Here is a 15,224-nt window from a genome sequence, read left to right on the forward strand (position 1 = left end):
GAGAAAGCAGTCTTCACATCGCAAACTCAACTTCAGCCAGCGTCTGTTCTATTTATTATCAAAGGATAAAATATAGAATATGATAGATATATACAACAAGGCACGTGAAAAGGCACGTGCTCCCTATTCCGCCAAAAACGTTTCAAAATAAAATCAATAGCTATTATAAAGTTATTACAACAATAAAGGTATTTTCATACGACGAAAATTAAAGACTCATTACTTGTCACGTGTCACGCCACACGAGTATTACGGCTAACTTTCAATTTGCGTGAGCTTTTCAACTAGAACGGTTACTGAAAGAGAATCTTAATGCTTCCCCTACACGCGCCAGTAGCTTGCAGAGAAATTGTGCGTTTACGACTGATAATTATTCATTATAAAAATACAAAATAAAACTATTTTATAAAATATAAACACTAATATTAATATTTAAGTAATGTAATAAGTAAAAAATTAAGTCTAATATATTAAGTCAAATATAGTAAGAAGGCTGCGGGCCGCCAAGTGCCAATTACACTGGCAGAAATTATTCATTTAATTTACTATCTCTCTAGTTTATCTAGTTTTCTTATTTAACCTTTGTATTTCAATACTCAACCTCCTTAGATCTATTTCCTATTCTTCTAACGATACTAAACTTACCAGTTATAACACAAGTTACTTTGCTAGTTACTAGCATGCTAAAAAATTACATCACGTGTACGAAGTAAACGCCATGACAAATGATATAATCATTATAAAATTTTGATTAAATCAAAAGTTTTGCATGTTGTATTTTCTGACGCAAACTTACTGTATAAAACTTTGAATTAAAAAGAGTTTAGCAAAACAAAACTTAATAAAGTTTGCTTGGCGAGGAGATGACTTACTATTTCTTTCCAACTATAATTGGATTTATTTTGTATGTTTCGAGAGCATGGCTTGCAATGGTTGGAAATGCAAGCTGTTGGATGATCGATGACCATATTTTATTCTTGTGTTCATGCTGTATTGCTTTTGATTAGCTTTGATATTAATTGTTAATAATATTATAGATACTATTTTGAATGCAGCGTTATAAGCGACTAAATATTTACTTTTTTACAGACGGTTAACAAGCTCTACTTTAACCTTGCTTCGTAATGATTCCTACCTCTATTCCTTTGTAAAAGGTGAAATTGAATGATGGTGGTGCAGCATCAGCGGAGCACAGGAGCTCGGCGTCTTCGTCCTCTCGCAGCAAGTGCGGGTCTTTGGGTTCTATCAGAGATATCTGAGTAAACGGTGCATCTGTAACAAAAGAAAGACACAACTGAAAGTTTGAGCGAAATTAATAAATCAGAGCTGATAAGAAAGAAAGAAAGAACCTTTAGGTTGCTTTACACAAATAGAGCCATAAAACAGAACTGCAGAGAATAATAAGCAGAGAAGCGGGCATCCCTTAGACGGTAGGTTTTGCTGTCAGTCATGACTGTGACTGATGGGTAACCTACCGTGTAAGAGCGTGACTGACGGTTGCATGAAGCTGATTGACGAAAATCTGGATACATTCGTCAGTCCAGCAGTCAAACATAATTCATGATTGACGGAATTGACTGCCGCTTGCATGAGCGTATAATGGATGCCTTAAGGTATTTTACACAAAATAGGTGTTCTTTTAAGCTATTGCATAGCTTTTATCGCGGGATTTGAGCGTGGCAAGTGAATCAAAAATTCCGTAACAGAAATAAACCTAACACCCCCTTCTCCGGACTCTGAACGTTACAGCGCGGCGGTGCGGCGTTGCCAGACTTAAGCACAGTGTTTATGTGCGTATGTCTAGAGTTTAGACGTAAACGAATTATAATTGCATAAGTTGATAAAAAATGCTATGCAATAGAGAGTGCCACGCGTATTTTTATAATAATAATTAGGTATACCTACTAGAATGCAAAACTTTTAATCGCGATGAAGAGAGGAGTTCTAAAAATAAAGATACCTTTGTCAAGTCATGTACGTATATTTGTAATTTGTATGTACAAACCGTAACACTCAACAAACAACTCACAAGTACCTCAAAAGTTTTAAGTCAGAAGTTGGTTAGAAAGGCAAGATGATACTTCTTGCTAATCTTCTTAATTAATTAGTTACTCCTAAAAGATGTTGCTCGGAGTTAATAATTCGAGTTCTGATGATATGAATTTAAGTACGATGCTCCTAAACCAATAATATACCCAGTAGGGGGGGGGGGGGGGGGGGGTGACCTCCTTAGGGCACCGGATAAAACGCAAACCAAAAAAGGCGCCGCCTTTTTTTTAGAACTACCAGGAGTACCGTGGGCGCCGAAGAAATCTGACCCAGGGCGCTGGTAGTGCTAAAACCGGTACTGATATACCCCTTACCATCTAGACACGCGGTAGAGTGTCAAGCCAAGTTAAAGTAAAGGGACTGGCTAGCCAGGGCCGAGTGTAATATTATAATATACGAATTGGTGCCATAAAATACAACGAAAGTTTATTTATTTTAAACAGCTGCTACATTTTGAAAATTTGCTGGAAACGGAAATACTTAATACAATTATTAACAGTATATAATGTACATAAGAACTTTTACAGTACCATCGCGTGGTTATGAATTTTGATTTTACAGCATAATATAACTGTTTTAACGTACGGTAGCATTATGTGTGTCATGTGAAATTGCGTGAGAATAAAGTTATAACTACACGTCCTTGTGTGGCTACGGCGGCGTGTAATAAGTTTTCCGTTTAGATCTAATAGCGTGGTTTATTTTAAATTTATTTCGCAGATGTCTCCTGATAGTTTAATATTAAATGTGAAGACTTTAAATGGAATAGCTGTGGACGTTATGATATTTACCTACATCCATAATCTTATATCTTTAAACGAGTAATTTTTGTATATATTATATACTAGATGTCTCGCGCGGCTTCGCCCGCGTAAATTAGGAATTTTACAGAAACCGTACATTTTCCCATAAAAAATATTTCCCCCGTTTTACCCACATTTTCCTGAGTTTCTTCGGTCGTATTAGTCTTAGCGTGATAATATAATATAGCCTATAGTCTTAATCGATAAATGATCTATCTAACACTGAGATAAGTTTTTAAATCGGACCTGTAGTTCCTGAGATTGACGCGTTCAAGCAAACATACTCTTCAGGTTTATAATATTAGGTAGGTATAGATTTTTTTTAATTATCGCTTGACAAACTCGAGTCTCGATCTAAAAGACTAGGAAATGGTATAATATATAGTGATGATGATGATGATGATGATGATGATGAATGTAATTTGCATAGTAGCATATGCTTTCTGTTCTCAAAACAACGCCGAAACTCCCAACTTGCATCTATAAAGAATCAGGAGTTCTCTCAGCACCTTCCGAACCACAGTATACCAGGTATATCTCGGTGCAAAATCTTACTTGTTGGTAGCATATGCTTAGAATACTTCTCACGAAACCGAAGTCACCACATGTTTCCCTATAAGTTTTGACGAGTTCCCTCGATTACTTATGGAGCCTTCATCAGATCACCACTTTTGTGAATATAATACCAAATTGGGATGATACCCTATATACCAAAATAAAAATTTTGAAAATCGGTTAACAAACGGCGGAGTAATCGTTGAATATAAGAAAACGAACATAACACCTCCCCCATTTTGAAAGTCGGTTAAAATTGTAGCCTATGTGTTATTCTGATGTATAAGCTATATTATTGTAAAGTTTCCTTAAAATCCGTACAGTAGTTTTTACGTGAAAGAGTAACAAACATCCATACATCCACACATCCACACATCCATACATCCATACCTCCAAACAAACTTTCGCCTTTATAATATTAGTAGGATTATATGTATACTAGCTATTTGACCGAGCTTTGCTCGGTATACGATAAAACACGAATAAAAATATAACATTTTCTGAAAATGATTCATAGCTAGATTTTCATGAAATTTAGTATATAGGGGGTTTCGGGGGCGATAAATCGATCTAGCTAGGAACCATCTTTAGAAAATGTCATGCTATACGTGTTTTATCGAATACCGAGCAAAGCTCGGTCAAATAGCTAGTGTATAATTAAATAAAAATAGTTTTGCTTTCTACAAGTGACTGTTTAGCATGAATGAGTGTGTTTAAGAGCAAACAGCAAAGACGAGCAGTTTACTTTTATCTGGTTATCTCTGGCAAATATCCTATAAATGATGGTTAAAGTATATTCGATAAGTAAATTCTCCTATAACTTGGTAGCGTCTAGTCACGAAGTGGGTTTGCAAATGGAATGATAAAAAGATAATATCGCCAGAATATTCGGCAAACTCAAAACTAGTTCCCATCGGAGCAGACAGCGAATTGTTCATTCAGAGCACGAGTTGACAAATTTTGTATCAGTCCTGTAGGGTCACTGAAATATTATAAAAATGTTAATATCCAGAATTATTGCTTACTCTTCGAGTTTATAATTTGTGAATTTATTTGATAAGATTAGAAAAAGAATCGATGATACAATCAAGGAAATTTCTTGTTCGGATAGTCTCTATTTCTTGAATTTAATGCCTAAAGACATCAAGTTGACGATGAAGCTTAAGATTATATATTATACTAGCTATTTGAGCTTTGCTCGGTCAAAACACATATAAAATGAAATTTTCTAAAAATGATTCCTAGCTAGATCGATTTATCGCCCCCGAAACCCGCTCTATACCTATACCCGCCGAAAAAATATACAAGAATTGCTCGTTTAAAGATATAAGATATATTATCAATATAGTTTATCTATTATAATAAATCAATTATATTTAGTTTCTTACAATACGAAATAGTCAATAATAATTTAATGTTATTATATATTTTTATTTCTTAAATCATTAGGTAAATTATATAATTATATATTTTCCATCACGCAGCAGCCCTAGTTTGAAGTTTGCAGTGGTGCGATTATTACGTTGTTTGTTCACAAAGTTTCTGTTTATTGTTCAGTACGTGCATTAAGTTTACAGTTGAGTTTTTCGTGCGTTTTCAACGGTACAACCCATTTGCCTAAAATATTTGTCAAACAAGATTAACGGTGCAACCTAATGTTCATGTATTGTACTTATTGTACTACATCGCTTTTGTTCCATTTGACCTGCTTTATGTAGTAGCAGTAAGTAGTATTTGTCGAAAATCTACGCAAGACCTATGATATAGCAAAACCTACATAATAGCTGATGTGTAATACCTAGTTTTCATCAAATGCCTCCGTTGGCCATTAACACGATTACTACCATAATTGCGTAGCAGTCAAAGTTTGGGCAATCGACGTCCAGCATGGTTAATCATAATTATAATGAAAATAATAATAGCCCCCCAACCCGGTTTCGATGACGGTGACCGGTTTCATTGAAATCAGGCCAGCTACTCAGGAGAAATTTTATAGTGCCCAAGTGTGTGCGCAGCACATAAGAGCACCCTCTATTCCTTTACTCTCATAACCCAGTGGGACGGAAGATGGCGAGCGGCGACTGGCGAGAGATCAGGCGCAGGACCGATTTTTACATGCCCATCCGACGCATGGATCATCTACTTGTCAGACAATCAGGTGATCAGCCTACATTGTCCTAACCAAACTAGGAAACTACATGTTTCCAACGCGGGAATCGAACCCACGACCTCCGAGTCAAGAGCCGCGCTCTATACCACTAGACCACGGAGGCGTGATAATCATAGATGAATATGCTTCTCTACATTTTCTAAATCGTTTAGCCAAAATTATAATGTAATTTGTTCGCAGTACACAAAAGCACACTTTCATCCTTTACTCGGATAACCCAGCCGGACGGATGACTAACGGCCGTTCCCAATATTTGATCTATCTCTGGTTTTGCCTTACTAGAGGTAGGAATAGCTCACATTAGACATTATGTCAATTATGAGCTATTCCTATCTCTAGTAGGGCAAAACCAGAGATAGATCAAATATTGGGAATGGCCGTAACACGACTGGCGAAAGATAGGGCGCAGGACCAAATTTCAACATGCCCTTTCGATATTTGATATATTCGATACCGACTACGTAAATTTTTAGTATGGCGATTTTAGTTCCGCAAGTGACCGCTAGAGGCGCTGTAAAATTTGCCATACTAAAAATTTACGTAGTCGGTATCGAGTATCGATAAAAAACTATAGCTTTAAACTCATGGTTGAGCCACTGTATGGATTTCAATCCGTTTACACTACACACACATACACATTATACAGCCTAAAGTATTATCACTTTGTTTTGTTACACCTGTATAATGAAAACAATACTTACTCAGTTTTCGACAGATGAATCGTAACGAGCAATAAGTATTATGTCAATTAGTGTACAGCGTTTTATTCCCGACTCAACAATGTAACTCGCGTGTGATAGAGCAACTATGATACGTTATTGGCTCCTTAATGACGGTTTATTACTTTTAATTTAGCTTTATACGGCCACCTAGCCTGCAGGTTTTATCCTATACGATAAGATAAGCCGGACCAATATGGTTGTCCAGTTAAACAAGGGCAAGTTCATTAAGGCTTTAGGGTTTCAGTTTAATGTCTATAAAAACGAATTTAAAAGCCAACATTGTCAATATTAAGGTGTAGATATAAGTTATTCTAGAGTAATTAAAATCTTCACATTATATTATGTAAAATAAAACATTTTTATTGTTACTCGTTAATTGTCATTGTCAATTTGAATAGCAATAAACGTATTTTAAAATACTCACTAATTGAAATAAAAGCTTTGGAAATATATGAGTAATTCCAAAGAAAACCATCAAAAGTTGCAAAAAATCTGTTTTTTTTAACGTTGTTGGCTCACGTGATACCAAGAAAACCTGAATTTGTTACAGCGGAAAATTAATTACAATAGAAAAAACGCCGGCGAAATCTTTAAAAAGCCGAGAGGAAATTACACGGAAGTTTGCCAAGCAAATCGCATAATGCCCGGAGGATTTAACTCACGACACATACACTGGATGCTTAGTACGGGCGTATATAATAAACTTAAATAAAGAAAATCACAAGGGAGGCCTCTTTTGGAGGGGTTTGGAAAATTTATTATTTGAAAAGAGTCCCTTAATACAATAAGAAAACTTTACGACTGTGTTCAATGATATAATTTGATTTGGTACATTAATAATATTATGTTTCTGTGATATTTAAAAAAATGTAAATAAGTTTTTATTTTAATCTGTATTCTGTAATAACTAATAATGGTATTATTGTCATAATATGACAATAATACCATTATTAGTTATTACAGTTTTACCTAATGTAAAAACCTATATTCTTTCTTGTTGTCTAAAATATGTTTATAATATACCTAAATAAGCAATTTTCAAAAAAGTGACAAATAGCACCCTCCCCTCCCCTACTAATATTAATAGGGGAGGGGAGAGTGCTATTTTTGTAGTCACTCGAGTGTCATGGAGACCTAGTAGGTTTTTTACATTAGATAAAGCTGATAAAAAATTAATGAGAGCGTTTTTTTTAGCGGTGCATCCCCTATATTAATTTGACAGATCCGATGACATTTCAATATTCAAGATTTTTTTTTAACTTACCACGTGAGAAATCTGATTTCTATACCATAATAACTAGACACATGTCGGAAGCCTATACATTACACAAGCTTAATCTGATATGCTCGAGCTTGCCCTGAAATCCCTTCTTCCCCTCCCCAACTATACCTATTAAGTAAATTAAATATGCGAAGAGGGACAGTTTTCAAATACTCGTCATAATAATTAATTATTATACAGTATCTGATTTTTGGGGCCCATTGAGTCTGGTATTAATTTAGTTTATAAGTTCACAAAACGCTCATTCGCCGCTAATTCATGGCCGTAATGTGACGACAACGCTGTCCTACTGTGCTTACGAACTCTTCAGACCTAATTTCAATAGAAAATTAAATTAAAAATGTGTTTTCAAAATTAGGGAATGCAATACCGGGATACCGGGATCCCGAAATACCGGGATCCCGAAATACCGGGATCCCGCATGTGTTTTGCGGGACTAATCCCGTTCGAAAATTTAGCGGGATCCCGCGGGACTGGCGGGATTACAAAGAAGCGTGATTCATATGTGTAACTCTGCGCGAGGGGATGCGAGAACTGGCTACAGGCAGCCCACTAAACAATTTACAGTCAATTCACCTATATTTCACTTTAAATGATAATAATTGTACCAACCAGCCTGGAAACTGAGCGAACTTTTTCAGCTGCTGGCTACTTTGTGACGAATATCAGGAGCCGTTTCTGAGGCGACAAAATTAATACATATAACTTTTATAAGCTTGGGCTGTATGTATGTAATGGAAAATTTTAGTACAATTTTCTCTATATTTCGAAAAAAATTATTTTAATAAAACATGAAAAGAAATAGACATGTTTTTTTTAGTTTATTTTAACTATTATTATTATTACGTAGCCATTTCCAAAAAATGATTCGTTTTATTTTACATCTGAAGTCTGAAGTATTTAAAAACCCTTGTAAAAAAAGTGTTCGACAAAGTTAGTTTCATTTGAATTCTAAGAATAAAACGGGGTCTATCAACTAAAGTCATTATAACCATTTATTTTGAAAGTTTAAGTCTACTCTGCGGGATCCCGCGAATACCGGGATCCCGCGGGATTGTGATGGTTCAGTCCCGCAAATACCGGGATTGAAATTATCTGGCGGGATTGCATTGCCTATTCAAAATACATAACGTATTTTCAGATAGATAACGTGGAAGTTGGCACAAGCTTGCCGAGCGGAATGCGCTTTATCTCGCCGAGCTTTTGATGTATTGTCTAACTTAAAAAAAGCTCTATAATATAACTGTTCACTTCAGGTGAGCTTAATACTCTTTCGTCAGTGAATTGTCTTAATTTATGGCTAAAGAGAAGTAGATAATAATATTATTTACGTAGTGATCAGATTTTTTTGTGATTGTACTGCCTTTTCTAATATCTATCGCTGTCTGAGTACTAAAATTTAACCTCTTGTTATTAGCGCAGTTTCATTTCACCTGAATCGTTTTAGCGTTAAAAACGAACATACAGATTATAATAATAATATCTATGGACTCTTCACACCACGTCAGTCTGGCCCCGTGGTAAGTACCTGAAGGACTTGTGTTACGGGTACCAGAGAACGGAAATATTAATTATTTAACGAGCTTTTGCCCGCGGCTTTGCTCGCGTTAAGAAGTATTATTATATACAAACTTTCATCCCCTATTTAAACACCTTGGGGTTGGAATATATTAAAATCCTTTCTTAGCGGATGCCTACACCTACGTCATAACATCTACCTGCATGCCAAATTTTAGCCCGATCCGTCCAGTGGTTTGGGCTGTGCGTTGATAGATCACCATCTATCAGTCACCTTCGAGTTTTATATATGTATATAGATACTTTTATACTATACATATATTTAAATTTTTTATTATAATATGATACACATATTTAAAACACATCCATGACCCAGGAACTTTGAAAACTTTTTATTCCGTCGGCGGGATTCGAACCCGCGACCCCCAGCTTGAGCTACCATACCAACTGAGCCACAGAGGTCGTCAAAGATTATACTTTGTATAAGTAACATAAGTATGAATATAATAATAAAATATTAACTTATGCAAATTGCTTTTAAATTAATAAAAATGCAATTACGTTGTAAAAATACACTCACTGTGGCGTGGTTTGCACCATGTTCAAGATGAAACGTTTTTAAATAGAAATACAATGTGTCTTTTCACATTGTGCGAGCAAGTGAATAAATAACGAGGAATCCCTTCGGACATTCTATTTCCAGGTGTTCCATCACCGCACGTGATAACTTTATTCAGCTCATACTTTTGCTCTTATTGTACCAATTATAGTTTCAATACATACTTTATGGGGTAGTTTATTCATGAATTGGAGTGATGGGTATTTTTCGAATTCGAAATACATCTGACGTAAGAAAAATATTATTTTTATTATCTTATATATAAAATTCTCGTGTCACAATGTTAGTCACCGTACTCCTCCGAAACGGCTTTACTGATTTTAACCAAATTTTATATGCATATTCAGTAGGCCTGAATCGGCTACTGGGTACTTTTTATATTGATAAGTTCATTTATTGAATAAATAATAGTAAATTATTACAAATCGAGGGTCGAGACCGACGGCGACCATTGTTTGTGCGACGGGATAGCGATGGACGTTGCCATGGTGACGTACTTATTTAGTCATATTTTTTTATAATAAAATATCACTGGGCGAAATACTTTAGATCGCAAAACAAGGTTTGCCGGGACAGCTAGTGATTATATACAAAAAAAGTTGTCGCATCGGTGTAAATAAATTCTAACTAAATGACAAGTACGTTAGCTAAATACGTAATATGCTATACATTATGTATCTAGCTAACGTAGTTAATCTCAAGATTTTCTTTAACCCGCCGTGCCCAAACGAGGACACTTTTAAAATTACTTAAATTTTTTTGTCTTTCAAGTTTATACTTATTTTTATTGTAAGTGTCAATTTGTTAAAAGTGTATTTTTTTATTACTAGAAGGAACAAATAATATTAAAATAGTTCACAGTGTTTTATAACGATTTTTCTGAAGCTGTTTCTAACATTCGAAATGACGCCAAGTTATTATTTTTTATTTTTAAGTTTTTCTTTTAGGCATTTATATTTTTTTACTTGAAAGAGCTCATTACACTATAACCTATAAAAAATACACATATTAGTGTGAAAAGCTTTAGTCTTTATAAGATTAGGAGTAGTTTTATACAAGTGTCCCTATTTGGGGCCAATGGGCACATCGGATGTAAATTATCCCAATTTTTGTCCACCGATCAATGTCGTACAATCAATGAACTGAAGGGTATTCAATAGCTATGATAAATACTATGGACATCAGGAAGTTGCTATGATAGAAGATGACAGTGGAAATATATATTTATTCGTTTTTCCTTCGCAACCATGTGTCTCTTTAGCAGTTTTTCACTATTCCAAGGGGTACACAATAGCCAATTGTGCAACTGATACTGTTGGCTAAGGCAGTACAGAAAAGTGTCCTGTCGTATCCGTCAAGGATATGAAAAAAAAAGAAAACGACGAGTTTGACTACCGTTTCGACCAACTAAATCAGAATTTGTTGTACATCGGCTGGATTATAATGTCTATGCAATCGGGGGAAGCCACTACAGCGTTTTTCTTCTAGAAAAAGTAAGCGGATGTATTACTGTTAAAAGAATGTGGACGTTAACTTCCTACATTTTTATCAAAGCTATAACAAGGATATGCGTGGCGTCAAGTCAACTGGTCAATCGATTTTCTCGCACTGTTATACGAAACAAAAGTTGGTGGTAACTGGTAGGTACTGTTTACGCAAATGCTGGATGTAGCAGTGGCAAACGCATGGCGGCTGCATCATCAAAGTAATAAAAACAAGAATTGCATCAGCTCCAATTTCGGCGGCATTTGGTCGTCATTACTTGAGACATACAAGCGGTAGAATCTTGCAACCAGCAATACATATCTGTACTGCCAAACCTGCAGCATGAAGGGTCAATTTCCCGAAAAACTGTCGCAACAATCGCGTTGTTCTGATGGGCTAGCATTACGTCATGAAAAAGGTCAAAGGTAATTTGAGAAATGTGTGAAAACACGGTACATTCATAAAATATGTATCGAAAATTTTCACACCGTATGATCCCATTGGCCCCATTTGAGGACGGCAATTTTTTTAATATAAGAATTTAAAAAAATTAAGTTTTTTTGTGTTTTCCTAATAATTTTATTGGTTTCTATAAATTAATAAAGAAAATTGATATGTTCCATGGCTCAGTTCAACTGATACTGTTGGCTAAGGCAGTACAGAAAAGTGTCCTGTCGTATCCGTCAAGGATATGAAAAAAAAGAAAACGACGAGTTTGACTACCGTTTCGACCAACTAAATCAGAATTTGTTGTACATCGGCTGGATTATAATGTCTTTGCAATCGGGGGAAGCCACTACAGCGTTTTTCTTCTGGGAAAAGTAAGCGGATGTATTACTGTTAAAAGAATGTGGACGTTAACTTCCTACATTTTTATCAAAGCTATAACAAGGATGTGCGTGGCGTCAAGTCAACTGGTCAATCGATTTTCTCGCACTGTTATACGAAACAAAAGTTGGTGGTAACTGGTAGGTACTGTTTACGCAAATGCTGGATGTAGCAGTGGCAAACGCATGGCGGCTGCATCATCAAAGTAATAAAAACAAGAATTGCATCAGCTCCAATTTCGGCGGCATTTGGTCGTCATTACTTGAGACATACAAGCGGTAGAATCTTGCAACCAGCAATACATATCTGTACTGCCAAACCTGCAGCATGAAGGGTCAATTTTCCGAAAAACTGTCGCAACAATCGCGTTGTTCTGATGGGCTAGCATTACGTCATGAAAAAGGTCAAAGGTAATTTAAGAAATGTGTGAAAACACGGTACATTCATAAAATATGTATCGAAAATTTTCACACCGTATGATCCCATTGGCCCCATTTGAGGACGGCAATTTTTTTAATATAAGAATTTAAAAAAAATAAGTTTTTTTGTGTTTTCCTAATAATTTTATTGGTTTCTATAAATTAATAAAGAAAATTGATATGTTCCATGGCTCAGTTTCATTTGGGTCTAAATGAGTTAAGAATGAAAAAAAATCATAAACTTAATAATTCTGTTTTATGCGCTGCTAGAATTTGTTTACTGCTCCTTAAACGAACGGCGCCCGTATGTGTACAATAAAATATATGAACAATAAATTAACAAAGTTTTACATTCTCAGCTTAATAGCGAGCCGGCGCATAAAACACTACATGAAGGATGGCGCTAATATCACCAAGCTTGAGCTTTAATAAATAAACTTCTTTTATGCACGGTTTCTAAGTGATTTTAACCGGGGTTAATCTGTTCAATAGTGATTGCAATTGGCTAACGTCAAATATCAACGTTAAAAAAGTAAAACTTTTGTTAAAAAGCCTAAGGCCCAATTTCATCACGTGATACTAATTCTAGCATTAACTATAACTTTAACAGTCGTTGGTGAAATTGGGCCTAAGAAACCGAGCATTAGTAGCCTAATAGGATAAGTGAATACGAAAAATTGAGCCAGTCCTTGTGATATTCTATATAATAATATCTATGGACGCTTCACACCACGTCAGTCTGGCCGCGTGGTAAGTACCTGAAGGACTTGTGTTACGGGTAGCAGACAACGGAAATATATTTAATACTTTTATACTATACATAATATACTTAAGATTATATCATACACATATTTAATACACATCCATGACCCAGGAACTTTGAAAACTTTTTGTTTCGTCGATGGGATTCGAACCCGCGACCCCCGGCCTGAGCTACCAACAGCCCACCAACTGAGCCACAGAGGTCGTCAAATACATACAATCCTATGACTGGCTCGGGCATCAAGGAATAGCCCAAAATCTCACAGTACTATTACTGTGATAGATTTTGCCCTACCTCTTGGTGCCCAATTTTATTTAGAGGTGGAGGTTATAATATATACGCAGGTATTTTCAAACCAAAGGTACTTACAAAGAACTTCCAATGTCAGTACGTCTTCTAGGGTGTAAGCTGGAAACCACGGGTTGGAGACTCTGCAGACGAGAGATCTCCCGCTATCTTCTCTCCTGACGCGCCATGTCAGAATACTCTTAGTCACCTCCCCATCAACTTCCACCTGTCAATCAAGTCAATAAACAGTCAGCAAAAAATATTTTATGCTGGCAAATATAATTTTTTCCGCAATGGCATAAAACTACAATTGTTCATTTTGTAAATTGAGATATAGTTAGTTTTAACTAAAATATATATTAAAAATAGGTTATATAATTTTTACAGGTTTTTAGTAATAGTGCTATATTTTTTAACAGGTTTATATTCCAGCGTCAAAAACTTTTAACAGGGGCAAATACAATAGCGAGGTTAGAGGATATTAGAGCATAACGGAGTGCCATTAGAGTTGACCGTAGAGAGGGCAATAAATATGATATGCGGAAACTATTTTCTATTTGCACGTGGTAGAGCCATGCTTCGGCACGAATGGGCCGGCTCGACCGGACAAATACCAAGGGCTCACTGAAAACCGGCGTGAAACAGCGCTTGCGCTGTGTTTCACCGAGTGAGTGAGTTTAGCGGAGGCCCAAACCCTACCCTATTCCCTTCCCTACCCTGCCCTATTCCCTCCTTTACCCTCCTCTATTCTCTTTTAAAAGGTCGGCAACGCACCTGCAGCTCTTCTGATGTTGCGAGTGTCCATGGGCGATGGAAGTTGCTTTCCATCAGGTGACCCGTTTGCTTTAAAAAAAATGTACTGATGTCATGCTATATGCAGCACATACTAAAATTTTGTCATTAGGACTAACGTAATCTGAAGCTTACTTTAAGAGGAGTCCACACCGCCCTTTTTTCCATACAAACGTTGTCCCCTGTTTCCTCCCTGGATAATGCTAGTAGAGTTATATTTTTTTTCCTGAACATCTATGGCTATGAAAACAATGTCCCTATGTTTTCTTTTTGTTTTCAAGCCGTTTCGGAGGAGTATGGCAACGAAAACTGTGACACGAGAATTTTATATATTAGATTGATTCTCTTAACGCAATTCTGTCTTACATTTTGCGGAATACAACAAAACTAACGTTTTTTTGCGAGTACGATTTGTCGGACACAACGAAAGTAAAACGTGTAAAAGACCTCGACGAAAGCTCTACCCTGGATATTTGATCTACAAATTCGGTATGCGGCGAAATCGCTATTGACATCTCTAGTCGACTGGCTATAGAGCTCGGGCTAATTCAATGAGTTTTATCCATTGCATATGGATTATGTGCGCTCCGACCGTACATCTGTATGACTGCATGACACTTGAATTTTGATTAGTTCATATTTTCCGAAATAGCTCACTGGATAGCGGATTTACGAATCCGTTCAGATAAGTGCATTTCGACCGTCTTTAATGATACGGAATAAACGGTTACCTTTTTCAAAGAGTTTATAATAAAGAGTACGTTTTCGTTTCATTTGACATGCCAGGCTCATTAATAAGCAAGTAAAACAGACTGTTGATTCTAATAAGCAGATACATAATAAATATTATACTCAGGAAATTGCCATTTTTCCGGGATTAATTTGCCATCTTTGCATTTAAGACAACGTAAAGTAAAAAAAATTGAATCCA

The 15,224-nt window shown here is 36.0% G+C and overlaps 1 protein-coding gene across 1 annotated transcript in view; it reads right to left on the bottom strand.

Annotated features, from left to right (window-relative positions):
- LOC121726413 (nephrin-like) overlaps positions 1-15,224 on the bottom strand; it is a 103,062-nt gene that overhangs the window by 8,368 nt on the left and 79,470 nt on the right. Inside the window, exons 8-9 of the mRNA XM_042113762.1 lie at positions 13,583-13,727; positions 1,136-1,272 (exon numbers count right to left, since the gene is read on the bottom strand). Of these exons, the coding sequence (XP_041969696.1) occupies positions 1,136-1,272; positions 13,583-13,727 (282 nt within the window). The remainder of the gene's footprint in view (positions 1-1,135; positions 1,273-13,582; positions 13,728-15,224) is intronic.

Source organism: Aricia agestis, chromosome 4, assembly GCF_905147365.1.
Source record: "Aricia agestis chromosome 4, ilAriAges1.1, whole genome shotgun sequence".
In the NCBI taxonomy this organism is placed as follows: Eukaryota; Metazoa; Arthropoda; class Insecta; order Lepidoptera; family Lycaenidae; genus Aricia; species Aricia agestis.